Genomic DNA, 14,725 nt, shown 5'->3' on the forward strand with positions numbered 1-14,725 from the left:
GACCACTGAATCAGGATGTCAACCATTTTAATAGAAAACGGAGATACACACCACTCACTGTGTGAATACCAGTTATGAACAGAGGACATTTCGACATCCAATTATGTTTGGTTCTTACTCATGGAAAGAACACATATTAATAAGTACTGTATGTCTTTGCTCGATCTGATCTGATTCTATATCTGACTGCACATTACAACATACCCCCTCAAACTATTCAGGGCTTGTATATGTGATGTTGACCTCTCCTTCACAGTGTTATATAGTGGTCTTGCCTGAGGAGAAAGTGTGTTTGTATGTGTGTGTGCGTCTGTTTGCGTGAGTGTGTGACATGACGGCTTTTCTCATTTTTATAATTGACTCTAGCTGGAGACATCACCGCGAGATGACAGAGGGAGCGAGGAGAGTGCTGATCAAGTCAATGTAAGTGGAAAAGAGATGTGACCCTCTCCATCCCTCTCTATTCCCCATATCTCTTTCTCTGTTCCTCACTCTCTTCCAGTGACATGACAGAGCACCTTGTCGTCTCAGAGATTCGAACCAGCGACCTTTCGGTTACTGGCCCAACGCTCTTAACCGCTGGGCTACCTGCCGCCCCACACGCATGTCTGTTTAAATAACAATGTGAATGTTAGACGTGACGGCTTTTCTCATTTTTATAATTGACTCTAGCTGGAGACATCACCGCGAGATGACAGAGGGAGCGAGGAGAGTGCTGATCAAGTCAATGTAAGTGGAAAAGAGACCCTCTCCATCCCTCTCCATCCCTCTCCTTCTCCCTTATCTGTTTCTCTGTTCCTCTCTCTCTCCTCTTCCAGTGACATGACAGATCATTACAGACCAATCCAGTGCAGGAGGACTTTATTTGTCGCATGATTAATCAACCCGACACAACTGGGTTAGGAAATCAAGGGCTTGTCTCATCACACACACAGAATAAAATAGTGAGGCCAAGCCCAGTAAGAAAGGCCACCACGACTGTGACAGATAGGTCAGCGCCCACTAGGGGTGACAACTTTCTCACTACCAAATAAGGGACAGTGTATATTCATATTATTTTTCAATTGGAAAGGCAAAACATTTTTATTCCATTTTGTCTGTAGCTTTACTAAAACTGTATCATTATGTAAACTTATGTGAATAAACCTCAAAATAAATGATCAAAGAAATCACAATTTGAACCTTTACAGCAAAAAAATTTTAATTAATAAAAAAAAAAAACATTTCAAATGCAAAAGAGGAAAAGAGGCTTCACTTGCCGCGATGTTGTCATTTTCCGCAGTAGACGTCACGAAGAATGCGACGATATTGCAACAGTAGCACCTTTAGCTAGCGTGGCCTTCTTGTGCATTTCTGTGGATGCATGCTGAGTTAGGTCATTCTCCCCTCCATGGCCAATTGAGAATTCCCAACGGCATAAAGTACAGCTTTCGTCGAGTCACCACTGACGGGCTTAACCCATGTATTTTTTGCTTCTCATTGTTTGTTGTAGCTGCACAGTCTTTTCTTTTTAGCAGGTTTATCCATATTTCAAACCGACCGAACAACAACAGAAATTACTTTGCAGGAATTGGCGCGTTGACACTGTACTGTGATTGGATGAATATACAGGACAAGGGAGGTCCTGTATGGGACAAACCAATTTAGCCCAATATAAGGGACATCCCGGCTAATACGGGACAGTTGGCAACCCTAGCGCCCACACACATACCCGACCCTCCCTCCCTCCAGCCTGTCAGAGGCCCACAGTAAACAACAGCTTCATCATTAGCATCGCTAACACTCCCATCTCTCTCTCTCTCGCTCTCTCTCTCTCTCTCTCTCTCTCTCTCCCTCCTCTGGTAGAACTATTACCATCTCCTCTCTGATTGATCTCCCTGCCTTTGACTCCCCTCTTCTTCCACAGCATCTGTCTGTTGTTGTGTGGTGCGTCATCATGGCTGCTGAGCACTTGATTGCTTGTGTGTGTGGGCAGGCGGGCATCATCTACCAGTCTGTTTTCTCCTCCTCCTCTGTCCTGTAGGAGGCGACAGCGTTAGAAGTGGTTTCCTGCAGTCAGGAGAAGGAGAGTCTGCCCCCAGAGAAGATTCCCTCCAGTCCTGTTTACTCTGAGAGAGAGGCCTTGCTAGTTGGTAAGTTCACCTAAAATGACAATAACCTTACTTCAACATTATAACAATGTTGTGTTAACCTAACTATAGAGGAGTAGGTCCCCCCAGTCCAGTCCACTCTGAGAGGCCCAGCTAGTGGGTACATTCACCTAACATAACTATAACGTTACTAGGCTTATAACAGTAGTATGACGTTATGTTACCCTAACATTAGTACAGGAGAAGATTCCCCCAAGTCCTGTCAACTCTGAGGGAGAAGCCCTGTGTATTGATACGTACAACACGCAGGGCTTCGTACGGAGAACATCCCCCTTGCGCTGTCCACTCTGGCAGAGAGGCTCTGATTGTTGGTACAATTTTTGCTAATTAAACAGGTTATTTTTAGAGAAACTTTCATCAACCTCAATCATTAAGCAGGTTATTTGTGGAAAGCCTGGTTTTCCTCCCTAGTATATTCCCAGTTCTCTGGGCGGGTTCACACGTTTTAATTGGCTGGTTGACTGAGGCCTTCAGCACCTCTACTGTTTCTAATCACCACAGCCTTCTGGCACATTCTCCATTTCAGTGGAGCGTACTTTCACAGGGAATGGTTGGTCCTGGATCAAAAAGATTTTCTGAAATTGAGGTCTTGTGGAGTTACAAGGGAAAGAAGTTGTGGAGTTACGTGTAGGCCTATGCCAGATGGCAAGATGCACACTATTGTGTGTTAGTGGGAGTTACCTGTCCTGTCCCACAGTGGTGTCATGCCAGAATGATCATCCGATTGGCTCAGAGGTAGTTGTGTAGCCAATGGGGCGTTCCGCTCCCTCCCTCCATGCCGGCCCACTCTGACCGCTCAGCAGCGACGGCTGGTGAGGATTCTGGGTGTTCTCTCTGCCAGAATCGCTCTACATGACGTTTTGTTTGAAGATGAATTGAAGGTAGCACCACAGGGAAAAGGGGACATTGGCTCCTAAGTGAACTCATGAAGAAAGAAAGGTCTGCATCTTCAACTGCTTTATCCCCCTCTAGAGCAGGTAGAGTTAGCTATATGTTTGCTGTAGGTTAGATTTAGTACCCGCTGCGTCATGTCCCCCTCTAGAGCAGGTAGAGTTAGCTATATGTTTGCTGTAGGTTAGATTTAGTACCCGCTGCGTCATGTCCCCCTCTAGAGCAGGTAGAGTTAGCTATATGTTAGCTGTAGGTTAGACTTAGTACCCGCTGTGTCATGTCCCCCTCTAGAGCAGGTAGAGTTAGCTATATGTTAGCTGTAGGTTAGACTTAGTACCCGCTGTGTCATGTCCCCCTCTAGAGCAGGTAGAGTTAGCTATATGTTAGCTGTAGGTTAGACTTAGTACCCGCTGTGTCATGTCCCCCTCTAGAGCAGGTAGAGTTAGCTATATGTTAGCTGTAGGTTAGACTTAGTACCCGCTGTGTCATGTCCCCCTCTAGAGCAGGTAGAGTTAGCTATATGTTAGCTGTAGGTTAGACTTAGTACCCGCTGTGTCATGTCCCCCTCTAGAGCAGGTAGAGTTAGCTATATGTTAGCTGTAGGTTAGACTTAGTACCCGCTGTGTCATGTCCCCCTCTAGAGCAGGTAGAGTTAGCTATATGTTAGCTGTAGGTTAGACTTAGTACCCGCTGTGTCATGTCCCCCTCTAGAGCAGGTAGAGTTAGCTATATGTTAGCTGTAGGTTAGACTTAGTACCCGCTGTGTCATGTCCCCCTCTAGAGCAGGTAGAGTTAGCTATATGTTAGCTGTAGGTTAGACTTAGTACCCGCTGTGTCATGTCCCCCTCTAGAGCAGGTAGAGTTAGCTATATGTTAGCTGTAGGTTAGACTTAGTACCCGCTGTGTCATGTCCCCCTCTAGAGCAGGTAGAGTTAGCTATATGTTAGCTGTAGGTTAGACTTAGTACCCGCTGTGTCATGTCCCCCTCTAGAGCAGGTAGAGTTAGCTATATGTTAGCTGTAGGTTAGACTTAGTACCCGCTGTGTCATGTCCCCCTCTAGAGCAGGTAGAGTTAGCTATATGTTAGCTGTAGGTTAGACTTAGTACCCGCTGTGTCATGTCCCCCTCTAGAGCAGGTAGAGTTAGCTATATGTTAGCTGTAGGTTAGACTTAGTACCCGCTGTGTCATGTCCCCCTCTAGAGCAGGTAGAGTTAGCTATATGTTAGCTGTAGGTTAGACTTAGTACCCGCTGTGTCATGTCCCCCTCTAGAGCAGGTAGAGTTAGCTATATGTTAGCTGTAGGTTAGACTTAGTACCTGCTGTGTCATGTCCCCCTCTAGAGCAGGTAGAGTTAGCTATATGTTAGCTGTAGCTTAGCTATATGTTAGCTGTAGGTTAGACTTAGTACCCGCTGTGTCATGTCCCCCTCTAGAGCAGGTAGAGTTAGCTATATGTTAGCTGTAGGTTAGACTTAGTACCCGCTGTGTCATGTCCCCCTCTAGAGCAGGGGTTCCAACCTAGGGGTCACGACGCATAACTCTGCCATGCTTAACGCTAGAAACAAGCAGTAAAATGCCTGAGGAAGACCAGACTCTGATGCATATGGGGATATAAATTGGACTTTGCTTTCTCCTGTGTTTTCTGAGTTGGCTCCTCAGTGTACTATAATATATTATTACACAGGGGTTCAGGATAATCAGTAGGGGATGATCTGATAACAGATGTTATCGTTGAAATTGATGAGAGAAAAAAACATGCTGGTGGTGTGTGTGTGTGTGTGTGTGTGTGTGTGTGTGTGTGTGTGTGTGTGTGTGTGTGTGTGTGTGTGTGTGTGTGTGTGTGTGTGTGTGTGTGTGTGTGTGAAGCCCCATGGTGCTCTGATCAGAGAAGCTTTAATGTAGAAGCAGTGTCAAAGTCCTCATTAAACACTTATCTTAATCTGGACTGTTCAAACACAAGAGTATTCCATAGAGCTGAGAGTGCTTTGGGGAAGTCAGACACACTTGAAGAGTCCAGATACATTTCATCAGTCAGACAGCATGAGTTGACTAGTGGTCTCTTGAATGTGAGCTTCTAGCGGGCTTTCATTTTGGATAGATGGGTAAATCAACACTCAGACTGAATTGAGATGTTTGTACATATGATTGTAGGGTTGTAGTTATAGAGAATTAAACTACATGTTAATATGGTATTCCAGTTTGATTGACAGCTGTATTGATGTCTCTGTCCTTCCTCAGGGATCATCTCTACGTTCCTCCATGTCCACCCATTTGGAGCCAGCATCGAATACATCTTCTCTTACCTACAGCAGCTGGACACCAAGGTACTGCTGGCACACACACACACACACACACACACACACACACACACTGTAATGGTTTTGACTTGAGGTTATTGTTTGTAGGGGTGCCAGGTAGGTCGTACCTAACAGAGAAAATATTGATTTCTCCTTTTTGTTTGTGAGGGAATGAGTCCCATCTGGTCTGTCAAGTCTACACCAATACAAAGGACAGACACAACACGGTGTAAAACAAATGAAATACGGGCTGGAAAAAGTTGTAGTCAGTCAATCCAGTCAAATCCATCAACAGATCTCCACCGAAGTCCACAGAGAAACAGCGGAGACCAACTGAGATGAGTAGTTCAAAGGAAGAAATGAGTGGATCCTGGTTATTCTGAGACGCGGCTACAAAGCACACTTTATAAATACAACGAAACAAACGGAGTAGAGGAGCTTCGGGAAACAAGGGTTGAACACTTCCTCATTCGTTCCACTGTCACAACCCTTTTTTTTCACAGCTGATGCTGGCTAATTAATAGGGAGTTAAAGGGAAACACAACGTCTGCAGGAGAAGTACAGACGGTTCAGACAAATTCAGGGCCGTCACAACACACACACAACACAGCCAGTTCAGCAATAGAGCCGTCCTGGCACCACACAACCAGCACAAACATGGACTAAGCATCCCTACTGCGCTGACATATGGGCCCGATGTATGCCAGGGCCCCACAATGCAGTTGGAGCCCCCTGGTGCAAGCAGCCTCCCCCTAATGCAATTTGAATCATCCCCTTGTGACAAGAGCCCCATCGTGCAGCAAGAGTTTCCTCATGCAGCCAGATCCTGCTCATCTAATGTGATCCCCCTGGTGCAGGCAGGGCCCTCATGATGCTGAGGCTCAGGTCCCACTCTCCACATGGTGTAGCTACCATAGCCATGAATATGGGATAGCTCTCTATCTCCCTTAGCTACAGTACTATATACATGAATATAGAATATCTCTATAGGATATATCTCTATCTCCCAGTGCTACAGTACTATAGACATGAATATAGGATATCTCTTTATCTCCCAGTGCTACAGTACAATAGACATGAATATAGGATATCTCTTTATCTCCCAGTGCTACAGTACTATAGACATGAATATAGAATATCTCTATCTCCCAGTGCTCTTGTGGTTGTGTCTCAGTGTGATTTCCCTGGACACTGAGACCTGTTACATCTGGATCCTTCCTGTCTCTCACTGACGAAGCAGAGCGGTTTTATTTATTCTGACACTTCGCTAAAACACCCGTCTCCACATGTCGGGCTCCTCAGGGGCCTTTCTGGGTTCTCAGCACTCCTCTGCTCTCGACTGTCAGATTGATTCTGTTCTTTTCTCTCCTCCACATATGACCACTACGCTCACTGACACCTCCGCAAGGAGGCCTTCAGATATACTATATGGCCACTCTTACTGCTACCTCCATGAGGAGGCCCTCAGACATGTCTACTCTTACTACTACCTCCATGAGGAGGCCCTCAGACATGTGTACTCTTACTGCTACCTCCATGAGGAGGCCCTCAGACATGTCTACTCTTACTACTACCTCCATGAGGAGGCCCTCAGACATGTCTACTCTTACTACTACCTCCATGAGGAGGCCCTCAGACATGTCTACTCTTACTGCTACCTCAATGAGGAGGCCCTCAGACATGTCTACTCTTACTGCTACCTCCATGAGGAGGCCCTCAGACATGTCTACTCTTACTACTACCTCCATGAGGAGGCCCTCAGACATGACTACTCTTACTGCTACCTCCATGAGGAGGCCCTCAGACATGTCTACTCTTACTACTACCTCCATGAGGAGGCCCTCAGACATGTCTACTCTTACTACTACCTCCATGAGGAGGCCCTCAGACATGACTACTCTTACTGCTACCTCCATGAGGAGGCCCTCAGACATGTCTACTCTTACTGCTACCTCCATGAGGAGGCCCTCAGACATGTCTACTCTTACTACTACCTCCATGAGGAGGCCCTCAGACATGTCTACTCTTACTGCTACCTCCATGAGGAGGCCCTCTTATATATTGTTTGACCACTCTCACCACCAGCTCATTACAACCTCTCTGCACTCATCAACACACTGACTCATTCCTTTTTTCTCTGTTTTTTCTCTGTATACAATGATAGTGCTTCGTGCTGTCATTGTTTTGTGTAATCTCACCTTTTGAAAGTGATGCTATATGCAAATATGATGTGATTGCATATGTAGGTGTGGGTTTGTGATGATTATTGTGTTACTGTTTGTGTTTGTCACTCAGATCAGTTTTTCTGAGATGTGGGGCTCTTTGAGTCTGTAGGAGTGTGTATCAATTCTGTGTGTTATGTTTGTATTGTGATTGTATCTGTGGATGTGTGCCTGTGTATGTATCAAATCTGTGTATTTATAGTGTGTATATGTGTGTTTCAGATAAACACAGGACAGGTGGGGGCTCTACTGGGTCGGCTGCCCTGTACCTTCAGACAGGAGCTGACAGGGGTGGGCGCCAGCCTGGAGAAACGCTGGAAGTTCTGTGGTTTTGAGGGAATCAAGTCCAAATAGAACATTACAGAGCCACAGCGGATATCACAGGAGAAACAGCATAGAGATCTGACGGTCTTATGAGGATATTGTTTTATGGGGACCTGCACTGGTTTCTTGGCTGTTGCTCACTTGTCCCTGTGATGGTTTACTGATCTTGATTTAATCAGTTCTTAAGTGCTAGTTATAATGTAAACAGTTTGCTGGTCCCTGTCACAAATAAGGTTGAGAAACACTGGCATAGAACTCTTGACTGTATTATGAAGACACAGAAGTAACAACATAGAACTCAGACTGTCCGTCACATGGGCGGGTCGGACCGTTCTCAGAACCTCTAATTGGTTAACTCTGCTGTCACTCAGCCAGGACTACTACCCAGGGAGGATATCAGGGTCTGCTGAACACTGTCAACCTCCAACCCCTCTGGCCTCTCACACTCTCTTTTCTTTCCTTGTTTGTACAATTCTATGAGTAAAAATGAATATATTTCTTCATTTTCTGTAAAGGCTGTTGAAGGGATACTTCTGGGTTTAGGCAATGAATGCTAGCAGATACCCATAGAGTTCCAGTCATTGTGCTAGCGTCAGTTAAACAATACCTTCAAACTGCACGCAGAGACATAAAAATGGTGTCCACAAGTTCATCTGACTCTGGGGCTGTAGATAAAGGGCCTCATTGCCAAAACCCTGAAGTTTCCCTTTAACAGTTGCATAGATTGATTTGTTTTCCTACTCTGTAAATGCTTGGATGATATTTTTAAATAAAAAATCAAAGCAATCTGAAGAATTGAGAATAGAGTTGTATTGAATACAGTTATGCTCGCTGGCACTTAGGTATGCTGCTTGTATATGATGTGTGTAGATGCTGTATGTAGCATGAGTGGGAGCAAACTGCTAATCCAGTCAAGGATGGTCCCCAGCCACATGGGGAGCCTCTGATAGGTACACTCACACTCTCTCACTATCTCTCGCTCTTACACACACTGCTCCTGCCCAGCCATGCCCGGAGAGATGCCTGAGACCTTTTGTGATGCTGGTTTTGTTATCTCTTAGCGCTGCCCAAGGCATGTCATTAAACCTTACCTAAGGCCATTTAGAACCATCACAATAACATTATTACCTGTGCTCTTGTGCCTGGGCAAAAGCAAAGCTGAAACACGCTGTTGGGGCTCATCTTAATGAAGCATCATTATCTAATTATAGAGGCGTGTGTGTGTGTGCATCTGTCTGGGTGACCATGCGTACATGTACTGTGTGTGTGTATATAAGGCTGTTTTACAACAGAACAGATGTTGGTCTCCCCTCCAGTTTCCCCTCCTTCCAGGTTGAATCCTGGCTGCCAGGACCGGAGGTCATTCCCAAAAGCCTGCTGGAGCGTTCCTAATGAGCCTCCGTTGGGCAATTTCTTTCCTTGTTGCTCGGGGAAACCGAAGGTTTATTACACATGATTTGCTTTCATCAGACTCTGCCATCTCCTAACGCCTTGTGTATGAAACATTAAGTCCACGCGCTTGTCAGAACACCATCCGTCCTTCCTGAATTAATGATAAGTATTGAGTTGGTTTTCCCCCTGCAAGGCTCCCTTCTATACGTGAATTTGCCTTGGCATGTGTTATTAACATGGGGTCCAAAGGGGAAGAGAGTGGAGTGGAGAGAACACACACGGCAGAACCATGGAGCTGAGTGGAGATGTGTGTACTGTATTGTATATGGATCTGCAATGCATTCGGAAACCTTGATTTTTTTCCACGTTTTGTTACGTTACAGCCTCGTTCTAAAATCGATTAAATCGTTTTTTTCCCTCATCAATCTGCACAAACTACCCCATAATGACAAAGCAAAACATTTTTGCAAATGTCACAAAAACATCACATTTCCATAAGTATTCAGACCCTTTACTCAGTACTTTGTTGAAGCACCCTTGGCAACGATTACAGCCTCGAGTCTTCTTGGGTATGACGCTACAATCTTGGCACACCAGTATTTGGGGAGTTTCTCCCATTCTTCTCTGCAGATCCTCTCAAGCTCTGTCAGGTTGGATGGGGAACATCGCTGCACAGCTATTTTCAGGTCTCTCCAGAGATGTTTCATCGGGTTCAAGTCCAGGCTCTGGCTGGGCCACTCAAGGACATTGAGAGACTTGTCCCGAAGCCACTCCTGCGCTGTCTTGGCTGTGTGCTTAAGGTTGTTGTCCTGTTGGAAGGTGAACCTTCGCCCCAGTCTGAAGTCATGAGCGCTCCAGAGCTGGTTTTCATCAAGGATCTCTCTGTACTTTGCTCCGTTCATCTTTCCCTCGATCCTGACTAGTCTCCCAATCCCTGACGCTGAAAAACATCCCCACAGCATGATGCTGCCACCGCCATGCTTCACCGTAGGGATAGTGCCAAGTTTCCTCCAGACGTGACGCTTGGCATTCAGGCCAAAGAGTTCAATCAGACCAGAGAATCTTGTTTCTCATGGTCTGAGAGTCTTTTGGTGCCTTTAGGCAAACTCCAAGCCGGCTGTCATGTGCCTTTTACTGAGGAGTGGCTACCATCTGGCCACTCTACCAATTGCTCAGTTTGGCTGGACTGCCCGTTTTCAAGGATGATCAATGGAAACAGGATGCACCTGAGCTCAATTCCGAGTCTCATAGCAAAGGCACTGAATACTTATGTAAATAAGGTATTTGTTTATTTGTCATAGATTTGCAAACATTTCTAAAAACTTGTTTACACTGTCATTATGGGGTATTGTGTGTAGATTTGATGAGGAAAAATAATAATTGAATACATTTTAGAATTAGGCTGTAATGTAACATAATGTGGAAAAAGTCAAGGTATTCAGACCTTGACTTTTTCCACATTTTGTTACATTACAGCCTTATTCTACAGCCAAGTTTTTCCGAATGCACTGTATATAGTCCTCTTCTAATTCTTAGGTTTTGTCTGACAACCAAGAGCATGGTGGTTCTAGTAATGAAGTTGGGCCCCGCACACTCAACTGCTTCAACACGTTCCCTTTTCAGGTTGGTTAAATGCACAGTTATTTCCATGCTTGGAATGGTTCATGTTTGGCATTCAGACACCGTGTTAGATACTTTGAGTCAGATTCTCTCATAGACCCACCAGAAGGCCCAGGGAACATAACGTTGACCCCCCTTTCAAACACTTATCTCTGTCATACCAGGCCAGACCCATTTGACAAATGAGAGTGCACTTCACAGCATGAGTCTTCACTCTAGTCTCCTACAGGCACCAATGAACATACTGCCAGTTTCTATCCTCACTGAAGTTGCTGTGTTCTTTCTGTCAAGTCCAATCTCCCCATAGACTTGATGCCTCTGTAGAGTTAGATGGGAGTCATTCATAATTCATCTGTTCTTCAGACTTGAGAGTTTTTTGGCATGTGAAGTTTTCAGTGCGTCACACAAAGGATGTAAACACAGCCTAATTAAATCGGCCCGCAGTCCCTGGTGGATTTTTTCCATTTGGTGTTGTCTTCCCATCGCCGCACTGGGGAGAGTTCCTCATTAATTCAATCCAAGGTGGATTCAAAATTCAAGCGAAAGCTATTCAAGGGTGTGATTCACCGTGCCAGCGAAAGCCGATGCGCACATTTCCCCTATTTGGAAGATGAATCTACAGAAGATGTTCGGAGGATGTCCTTGAGCATCTGCCCACGTTGTTTGGATGAAATATAGGAGCCTGCATCTCAAAGGCTGTAAGTGGGAAGGGCACAAGTGGAGAGCCTGTATCTCAGAGGCTGTAAGTAGGAAGGGCACAAGTGGAGAGCCTGTATCTCAGAGGCTGTAAGTAGGAAGGGCACAAGTGGAGAGCCTGTATCTCAGAGGCTGTAAGTAGGAAGGGCACAAGTGGAGAGCCTGTATCTCAGAGGCTGTAAGTAGGAAGGGCACAAGTGGAGAGCCTGTATCTCAGAGGCTGTAAGTGGGAAGGGCACAAGTGGAGAGCCTGTATCTCAGAGGCTGTAAGTAGGAAGGGCACAAGTGGAGAGCCTGTATCTCAGAGGCTGTAAGTAGGAAGGGCACAAGTGGAGAGCCTGTATCTCAGAGGCTGTAAGTAGGAAGGGCACCAGTGGAGAGCCTGTATCTGAGGCTGTAAGTAGGAAGGGCAGTAGTGTCGAACTATGAATACCCAGAAGTGAAGAGTTTAAATCTCTTTTAAGACATTCAAATCATGTGTAAAAAAATGAGTAATTGGATTTGAGACGATAGCAAGGTTATTTTGGGTGGTATCATGGTGCTTGAGAGAATTGTAATTACTGCAGTCTTTAAATCACTTCCTGACGCCATCGAGATCCAGTTAATTATAAACATGGTCTCCATTGACTACACAGGTGAGAAGCTGCTGGGCGCTTGTTGCATGTGTTTGCATATCTTTGGTTGCAGCTTATGGGCCTACGTGTGTATATGGGTGTGAAAGTGATGGTACTTCTGAAAAGTAGGACCACTTTTTAAAGAGCATGGCTCCATCCTTCCCCGTGACCCCTAACAAAATCCATCTGTATAGGAAACAACTCGGAGACGTAAGCTGCCAGTGGCCCTACTGAATACAAAGTGGAGACGGAAGCTGCCAGTGGCCCTACTGAATACAAAGTGGAGACGGAAGCTGCCAGTGGCCCTACTGAATACAAAGTGGAGACGGACCCTACTAGGGCTGTGGCGGTCATGACATTTAGTCAGCCGGTGATTGTCAAGCAAATAACTGTCGGTCTCACGGTAATTGACGGTTAATTAACATAAACACTTTTACTGTAGCATCTCCTGGCTTCCACACACAGCCTACAAGCCACTGATGCAGACCTTTGGAAAACCTCAATTTTAAGTCTAATAAATCCATTTAATATAGCCTACACATCACAATAAATTCATTATTTATTTTAGACAGACTACATTTTCTTTGTTTGTTTTTTTAGACTTATTTCAGAAGAACAGAATAGCATACTCATCCTTACATCAGGCCCTGATCTGGCTATGCCATATGGCTGTGGGCTACACTAGTTCATTTAGCACACTAGATTTGCTTAGAATTCCATGGCAGTCCACCTGGCCGTGCTGCTGCTCCAGTTTCAAATGTTCTGCCTGCGGCTATGGAAACCTGACCTGTTCACCGGACGTGCTACCTTGTCCCGGACCTGCTGTCTTCGACTCTCTCTCTACCGCACCTGCTGTCTCTAACTCTGAATGATTGGCTATAAAAAGCCAACTGTGCCGGGTGGATATTATAACAGAACATGGTCAAGATGTTAAAATGTTCATAAATGACCAGCATGGTCAAATAATAATAATCATCGTAGTTGTCGAGGGTGCAACAAGCACGTCCGGTGAACAGGTCAGGATTCCATAGCCGCAGGCAGAACATTTGAAACTGGAGCAGCAGCACGGCTAGGTGGACTGGGGACAGCAAGGAGTCATCATGCCAGGTAGTCCTGAGGCATGGTCCTAGGGCTCAGGTCCTCCGAGAGAAAGACAGAAAGAGAGAAAGAGAGAATTAGAGAGAGCATATTTAAATTCACACAGGACACCGGATAAGACAAGAGAAATACTCCAGATGTAACAGACAGACCCTAGCCCCCCGACACATAAACTACTGCAGCATAAATACTGGAGGCTGAGACAGGAGGGATCAGAAGACACTGTGGCCCCATCCGATGATACCCCCAGACAGGGCCAAACAGGCAGGATATAACCCCACCCACTTTGCCAAAGCACAGCCCCCACACCACTAGAGGGATGTCTCCAACCACCAACTTACCGTCCTAAGACGAGGCCGAGTATAGCCCACAAAATCTCCGCCATGGCACAACCCAAGGGGGGGGGGGGGGGGGCGCCAACCCAGACAGGAAGACCACGTCAGTGACTCAACCCACTCAAGTGACGCACCCCTCCCATGGACGGCATGGAAGAACACCAGTAAGCCAGTGACTCAGCCCCTGTAATAGGGTTAGAGGCAGAGAATCCCAGTGGAAAGAGGGGAACCGGCAAGGCAGAGACAGCAAGGGCGGTTCGTTACTCCAGCCTTTCCGTTCACCTTCACACTCCTGGGCCAGACTATACTTAATCATAGGACCTACTGAAGAGATAAGTCTTCAGTAAAGACTTAAAGGTTGAGACTGAGTCTGCGTCTCTCACATGGGTAGGCAGACCATTCCATAAAAATGGAGCTCTATAGGAGAAAGCCCTACCTCCAGCCGTTTGCTTAGAAATTCTAGGGACAATTAGGAGGCCTGCGTCTTGTGACCGTAGCGTATGTGTAGGTATGTACGGCAGGACCAAATCGGAAAGATGGGTAGGAGCAAGCCCATGTAATGCTTTGTAGGTTAGCAGTAAAACCTTGAAATCAGCCCTTGCCTTAACAGGAAGCCAGTGTAGGGAGGCTAGCACTGGAGTAATATGATCAAATTTTTTGGTTCTAGTCAGGATTCTAGCAGCCGTATTTAGCACTAACTGAAGATTGTTTAGTGCTTTATCCGGGTAGCCGGAAAGTAGAGCATTGCAGTAGTCCAGCCTAGAAGTAACAAAAGCATGGATTAATTTTTCTGCGTCATTTTTGGACAGAAAGTTTCTGTCACAGAGGTCAGACTTTTTTCCTTCACTGTACATCTACATTGCTTGGGGTTTGAGGCTGGGTTTCTGTATAGCACTTTGTCACAGAGGTCAGACGTTTCTTGTAGTTGGCCACCAGGTTTGCACACATCTCAGGAGGGATTTTGTCCCACTCCTCTTTGCAGATCTTCTCCAAGTCATTAAGGTTTTGAGGCTGACGTTTGGCAACTCAAACCTTCAGCTCCCTCCACAGATTTTCTATGGGATTAAGGTCTGGAGACTGGCTAGG

At 45.8% G+C, this 14,725-nt stretch overlaps 1 protein-coding gene across 5 annotated transcripts in view; it reads left to right on the forward strand.

The window, feature by feature from the left end:
• LOC106604462 (ecto-NOX disulfide-thiol exchanger 2) overlaps positions 1-8,679 on the forward strand; it is a 312,275-nt gene extending 303,596 nt beyond the window's left edge. For all 5 annotated transcript variants that reach the window (XM_014199102.3, XM_014199101.3, XM_014199098.3 and 2 more), the window contains 5 exons: positions 367-423; positions 673-729; positions 2,024-2,132; positions 5,280-5,365; positions 7,783-8,679. In XM_014199102.3, coding sequence (XP_014054577.1) covers positions 367-423; positions 673-729; positions 2,024-2,132; positions 5,280-5,365; positions 7,783-7,914 — 441 coding nt within the window. In that variant the 3' untranslated portion in view covers positions 7,915-8,679. The remainder of the gene's footprint in view (positions 1-366; positions 424-672; positions 730-2,023; positions 2,133-5,279; positions 5,366-7,782) is intronic.
• Positions 8,680-14,725: the final 6,046 nt, after the last annotated feature.

Source organism: Salmo salar, chromosome 05 (genome assembly GCF_965601325.2).
Source record: "Salmo salar chromosome 05, fSalSal1, whole genome shotgun sequence".
NCBI classification, from domain to species: domain Eukaryota; kingdom Metazoa; phylum Chordata; class Actinopteri; order Salmoniformes; family Salmonidae; genus Salmo; species Salmo salar.